Source organism: Erpetoichthys calabaricus, chromosome 4, assembly GCF_900747795.2.
Source record: "Erpetoichthys calabaricus chromosome 4, fErpCal1.3, whole genome shotgun sequence".
Classification (NCBI taxonomy): Eukaryota; Metazoa; Chordata; class Cladistia; order Polypteriformes; family Polypteridae; genus Erpetoichthys; species Erpetoichthys calabaricus.
In genome coordinates this window covers 151,725,011-151,731,886 of record NC_041397.2, presented here as the reverse complement: position 1 = coordinate 151,731,886, position 6,876 = coordinate 151,725,011, and the positions used below count along the sequence as shown (strand labels likewise).

Sequence of the window (6,876 nt, the reverse complement as noted above, 5' to 3'; positions counted from 1 at the left end):
TGTGTTACCAAAATAAAGCAAAAACACTGAATTCTACAAATAAATGTAGTTATGTTCTGAGAATCAAATATTAATTTTTCCTCTTTAGATTTCAGTCCCAATTAGTGAAAAGCAATTAGACAAATGCACCACAGAAACATCGACAAGTTCATCATACCTGACTGGGTCACAGTGCTACAGGTTAGACCATAAAAATTAAACTTTCATAATTTTGTGTTTCATTATTGATTTTTCTCCCTGTTAACTGAAATATTTGTAATGCATAATTATTACCATAACACAGCAACTACATAGACTTTTATTCACCCATTGTCATTGAGGACAAGGAAAGCTCCTCTGAAGAAGAGTCTGAAAACATAGTAAGGTAGGAGACAAATTATTTTCTGTTTCTTTTTTCCAGTGATACTTTATAAATGCCATAAGCCATCACCCTTTCTTGTTTCATGAAACTGTTGTAAACTGACGTATGTGTAAATCAGCTGTCACAGGTTTTAATTTGGGAATGGCAATTTGACACCACAATGAAAATTCTTTCTTGTTGGATATCCATCCATCCATCCATTATCCAACCCACTAGATCCTAACTACAGGGTCACAGGGGTCTGCTGGAGCCAATCCCAGCCAACACAGGACGCAAGGCAGGAAACAAACCCTGGGCAGGGTGCCAGCCCACCGCAGGGCACACATACACACTCACACACCAAGCACACACTAGGGACAATTTAGGATCACCAGTGCACCTAAACTGCATGTCTTTGGACTGTGGGAGGAAACCCACACAGACATGGGAAGAACATGCAAACTCCACGTAGGGAGGACCCGGGAAGCAAACCCAGGTCTCCTTACTGTGAGGCAGCAGTGTTACCCACTGCGCCACCGTGCTGCCATCTTGTTGGATAGTATTTTTCAATATTAATCACAAGCGGTTGTCCACACGTGCATGATTGTTCTAGGCTGATGAATGTATTAGTAAATGCAACCCATTATTCAGGGGTCCTGGAGAGGAGGGTCCGTCGGATAGTCGAGCCTCGGATTCAGGAGGAACAGTGTGGTTTTCGTCCTGGTCGCGGAACAGTGGACCAGCTCTATACCCTTAGCAGGGTCCTGGAGGGTGCATGGGAGTTTGCCCAACCAGTCTACATGTGTTTTGTGGACTTGGAAAAGGCATTCGACCGTGTCCCTCGGGGAATCCTGTGGGGGGTACTCCGAGAGTATGGGGTACCGGCCCCCCTGATAAGGGCTGTTCAGTCCCTGTACGATCGGTGCCAGAGCTTGGTCCGCATTGCCGGCAGTAAGACGAACCCATTTCCAGTGAGAGTTGGACTCCGCCAGGGCTGCCCTTTGTCACCGATTCTGTTCATAACTTTTATGGACAGAATTTCTAGGCGCAGCCAGGGCGTTGAGAGGGTCCGGTTTGGTGGGCTCAGGATTGGGTCACTGCTTTTTGCAGATGATGTTGTCCTGTTTGCTTCATCAGGCCGTGATCTTCAGCTCTCTCTGGATCGGTTCGCAGCCGAGTGTGAAGCGGCTGGGATGAGAATCAGCACCTCCAAATCCAAGACCATGGTCCTCAGCCGGAAAAGGGTGGAGTGCCCTCTCAGGGTTGGTAGCGAGATCCTGCCCCAAGTGGAGGAGTTCAAGTATCTCGGGGTCTTGTTCACGAGTGAGGGAAGAATGGAGCGTGAGATCGACAGGCGGATCGGTGCGGCATCCGCAGTAATGCGGGCGCTGCATCGGTCTGTTGTGGTGAAAAAGGAGCTGAGCCGCAAGGCGAAGCTCTCAATTTACCAGTCAATCTATGTTCCTACCCTCACCTATGGTCATGAGCTATGGGTAGTGACCGAAAGAACGAGATCGCGAATACAAGCGGCTGAAATGAGTTTCCTCCGCAGGGTGTCTGGGCTTTCCCTTAAAGATAGGGTGAAAAGCTCAGTCATCCGGGAGGGGCTCAGAGTAGAGCCGCTGCTCCTCCGCATCGAGAGGAGTCAGATGAGGTGGCTCGGGCATCTGATCAGGATGCCTCCTGGACGCCTCCCTGGTGAGGTGTTCTGGGCACGTCTAACCGGGAGGAGGCCCCGGGGAAGACCCAGGACACGCTGGAGGGACTATGTCTCTCGACTGGCCTGGGAACGCCTTGGGATTCTCCCGGAAGAGCTAGAAGAAGTGGCCGGGGAGAGGGAAGTCTGGGCATCTCTGCTCAAGCTGCTGCCCCCGCGACCCGACCTCGGATAAGCGGGAGACAATGGATGGATGGATGGATGGATTAAAGATCCATCAGTTGATGTGAAAGCAATTTTGACTGATCTGGCCATGCAAATACTACCTAATAAAGTTTCAAGATTCAATATCAACAGAGGAGATCTTTGGGAAGGAGCCCTGCGTGGATTTAAGAGACAGTCCTATGATCCGACTTACACAATGCTGGTGAAATTTACAGATGATTACGGTGTAAATGAAGATGGAATTGATGCAGGTGGCCCAAAAAGGGAATTTCTACAGTTGTTGATGTGTCACATAAAAGGACACAGTTTACTTGAAGGGAAAGAGAATGAGAAATGTTTGCGATGTGACAGTACAGGCAGGTACAATTTATTTACTGGGTAACCCTTACTAATGAAGCATGATACTCCAAATATAAACTGCTGTACTCAGTTTGAGGATTTGTCATAGTCATTTATTGTAGTTTTAAAAATGTAATTAATCATTTGTCATTTGCTTGTGGCTATTCAGTTACTGTTTAAAATGTATTCAGTGAGTTATACAATCTATGTTTGAAACTTTTGTGAAACACAGTTTTGTTTCAAATGTATGTCTAATTTAATATAGATTTTCTGTACACTTACAGTACTTCCATACATTACTTGCAATAACCATTTACTGAGGAAAAAGTGTAACATACTAACTTACTCCCTCTCTCTTCACTTAATTCCCAAACTACTCTGAATTGGCCCTTTTTTCAATCCAGAGAAGCAGTAGGCCTCGTAGTCAAGTGTTAGACTTTCATTGAGTACCCATAACTCCTACTCAAAAGTCAATGATGGAGATGTAAACTGGTAAGATGGCCAATTAGAAGATTTCACAAAGATCTAACTTCCTTTTTACAACACCATCATTTGTAAGAATGATTTCTAAATCATGCAGTCACCTCGCCTTACATATGAACAAGAGCCCAGGATGTCTAAACGTTTCCACCTGGGTCATGCAAAGAGCAAATCACTCCATTCTGGAAAATGAACCACAGCCTCAGATTAGAAGGTTCTATTTCTTAATTGTTATTATGTATGTTATGCCAAAAAAGAGAAGGGCACATTCTGAGAAACAGAGTTCCAAAAGGACCAGGATATAAAATTAAATAATCTAAATCTTAAAGGAGTTGAGGTTAAAGCCAGGAAAGCAACTAATCAAATTACTAAAGCCCAATACACAATCCAGAAGCCTAGTCAGTAAATCAGCAAAGGTTCTGAGTCTTATATAACAAAAAAAAAAAAAACTTTTTACATGCACACATTTTCATTTGACTATGCAGAAACTTGTACACTCGCTGATCAGCACTACTGCAAACTTGTGATGGTGGTAGTATGACAGTGAAAATGATAATACAGCCACAATCACATGGTAAATTTAAAAATGGCAGATTGTGTATCTAAAAATATACAAAGTGACAGCATTTTGACATCACAAAGTAACAAAAAAGGCAATATCAAAATAAAAATACAGAACAATAGCATCAATGGATGCTACACCAATATGCTAGAATTCAACAATGTAACACTAAGACATAAACCACTGTAGCGTGTGCTAGAGATCAAAGTCAAGAAGACAACACGATCTTCAAACAGTGCAGATACAATACTCAGTTGCCCAAATTCAATACTGTGCAATCCCATCCATAAAATTTGCAAGCAAGAGGTGAGTCAAGACCTTTTAAAACAACTTGGTGACCCTCACCTTGATGTGATGGAACATACCCCTGAAACCTTGAGGACACTTTCACCCACTGCAGGAACGAGATATGGAGGTGGTGTTTGCTGGTGAGTGCCTCTAGATAGTAAGGGATGACAGATAGGGCTTAGGTGCAATGCAAGTTGCCTGACAAGCAAGTGTGAGACAAATGTAGACATAAATAATGTAAGTAATTCTATTGACTTTCAAAAGCCCCAATTTCTAGGTCTTCCATTAACAAATATCCCAGTTATGCCTGACATTCTGGTCTTAACAGCACTGCAAATATTAGAATGATATGCAATAACAAGGGTGATGGAGGGGAGCATTACATCATTCTCTTGACCCTTTCTAGAAAGTGTCATGCCTGTTGTACCAGACTCATATAAACTTGTATTTACCTTATGTATACCTCATATTAACACGGCCAATCTTGGTTATGAAAATACTTCTTCATCACCTTATTGTTCCAACCTCATAAATTCTTTTAAGTCAGTCCTGATGAGGCAAAGACAGGATAAAGGAATTTTGTATTGTTGTAGTGAAATTGTACAGTGAAATTCTTACTTGCATGTCCACACAACATGCAACAAGTTGCCACTCTCTGGTGCTATGATAAACAAGAATGTTACATAACTTTAACATTTTACAGAAAACACACAAATCAGCTAACCCCTTGTATATACAGTAGAGGGTGAGTAGACAATGGAAGGATGCAGGAATATACCACACAAGAAAAATCGATGGACACCTGCTCTTGTATTATATATTAATTGGGTTTTTCTTTGAGCGTGTGTGTGTTTAATTTCAAAGGTAGTTACAAAATAGATGGTAAAACCATTTTGTCTACTTTTAGGACTTGCCAAGGATGAGTATTACATCATTGGAAGAATAATTGCTGTGTCACTTGTCCATGGTGGCCCTGCTCCACACTTTTTTCTCCAGACATTTTCTAGAATACATCTGTGGTAAAACAGATGTTTCACCATCTATTCAAGATGTCACAGATCCAGACATTCAGAATGTGCTTCAGGAGGTAAAAGTTTTAATTTAATTTGATTAATAAATTGTCATTATATCAGTAATGGAAATTTTGTAAAACTATTGTTTACAAATGGAGTTTAATGGAGTGTACTTTTTAAAAACAGATAGTGTCATCCACATCTTTGTCAATCCTGAGAGACATCATGGCAAAACACAGCACAGTGCTCCTTTTGGCTGGATGTCTTCATAGCATAAAAGACATCGGAGAGAGAGAAAGTGTTGTGCAAGATTTTTTAAAATGGTACCTCTTTTCAAGAAATGCTGCATGCATTGAAAGGTACATACACCATAAAATTAAGTAAATATCCTGAGCGGTTTTTGATTCTCTAAAATGGGCAGATACATTTACTGTATATTGTATGAAACATGACAGTGACAACTATTTTTTTAATAGATTCAAAGATGGATTGTCAACCCTCAATGTGCTTCAGAAAATTATAGAAAGTCCATCAGCGTTTGAACCTTATTTGTGCTTCAGTACTCAAAGTCTCAGCTCTGAGCTCATTGAAAGCATCTTCAGAGTTGAATTTAGTGTGGCGGGTAGCAACAAGAGACGCGAAGAAGGAAGGATAGCATCTTACTGGGCAGATTATCTGCTAGATATTGAAGGTGCCAAACAGTGATTTTCTATTCTTATACAAAGGCATAGAAAGATATGTTTATTGTGCTACATATTAAAGTTATCTAATTTTAATAACTCAAATTGTGCAGATTTTAATTTGAAGGAATTTATGCACCATAGATTACAGAGCAAACAAATTCATAAATAAACTTTTCTTAGATGTTTTCAAAAAAATTATATCTATTATTGTAGTACTTGATGGTTTCAGAAGTAACTACTATCATAATTGGCAATAAAATTGTGTAAGAAGTAGTAAATATATTGTCTTAACATCAGAACTAGTGTACTGTTCAGTCATAATTAGGCATGTTTTTGTTCTCTGTTTAAAGAAATACTTAAATCAAAACTGATTTTAAAAAGCTGCTTTTTACTCAGTGTTTATATGTAGTTATCACAGAAAAGAATTTCAATCTCATGTTTCTATGGAGAAAAAAGGTAAGGAAATTGCTGCTAAAATAGGAGTCAAATGGATTAATGCTGACCAACAGCAAACAATATCAAAACATAAAAACTCAAATTATTTGTGAAATTATAATTTTTGGTTAGAATATTTCTTTAACCTACCTTGATGTTACATCATTAAAAGATATTTCTGTTGTGTTCCCTTTGTCCTCCTAAGGTAACATCTCGTCTACAGATCCAACTTTAGAAGATATTGTCATGTTTGCAACAGGACTGAAGATGATTCCACCACTGGGATTTGAGCCAAGGCCAACAATAAAATTCCTGCATGATAATTCCCCGTTTCCAACTGCCAACACTTGCAGCAATACATTATGCTTGCCACTACATTCATCATATGACAGTTTCAAATTTCATATTAGCTTTGGAATTTTGAATTCTCCAGGCTTTGGGCTTTATTGATCAACAATTTGTTTATCTTTAAATGCAAAATGCTGTTTAATTGAAAGGCAATTTATTGATGTTGGCTGACTGTTTTATTAATAAGGTTGACAATATAAATGAAGTATTTTGCACATACAAAATATACATTGTTCCAAGCTATTGTTACTGCTGGTGGTTAACAGATTGAAGTTCTTCAGTCAAAATTTCTGTACTTTATGGCAAGCCAAATTAACATTTAGTGATATCTCAAAATGAATTACAGATATCTAAAAATGCATCTATTTTAAGAAATCTAAAAAGCATTTTATGATATTTCAAATAGATTTCAAGATATCTTGAAATGAAGTGCTGTTCATTTTGAAATATGTGAAATGCATTTTAAGATATTTTAAATGCAATTCGAGATATCTCAAAATCATTTC

At 39.4% G+C, this 6,876-nt stretch overlaps 1 protein-coding gene across 1 annotated transcript; it reads left to right on the top strand.

Moving 5' to 3' along the window:
• The first annotated feature begins 4,882 nt into the window (after positions 1-4,882).
• On the top strand, positions 4,883-6,585 carry LOC127527342 (G2/M phase-specific E3 ubiquitin-protein ligase-like). Its single transcript, XM_051925758.1, has 4 exons — positions 4,883-4,978; positions 5,091-5,263; positions 5,381-5,595; positions 6,228-6,585. The coding sequence occupies exons 2-4, from the start codon at positions 5,130-5,132 to the stop codon at positions 6,470-6,472; spliced, it is 594 nt and encodes a 197-aa protein (XP_051781718.1). The 5' UTR covers positions 4,883-4,978; positions 5,091-5,129; the 3' UTR covers positions 6,473-6,585.
• Positions 6,586-6,876: the final 291 nt, after the last annotated feature.

What these genes read in the sequence shown, in the direction of transcription:
- LOC127527342 (XM_051925758.1), top strand. Translation starts at nt 5,130, where the DNA reads ATGGCAAAACACAGCACAGTGCTCCTTTTGGCTGGATGTCTTCATAGC. An exon ending in AATGCTGCATGCATTGAAAG is followed by an intron (nt 5,264 to 5,380) that starts GTACATACACCA and finishes TTTTTTTAATAG; the next exon opens with ATTCAAAGATGGATTGTCAA. An exon ending in TTATCTGCTAGATATTGAAG is followed by an intron (nt 5,596 to 6,227) that starts GTGCCAAACAGT and finishes TGTCCTCCTAAG; the next exon opens with GTAACATCTCGTCTACAGAT.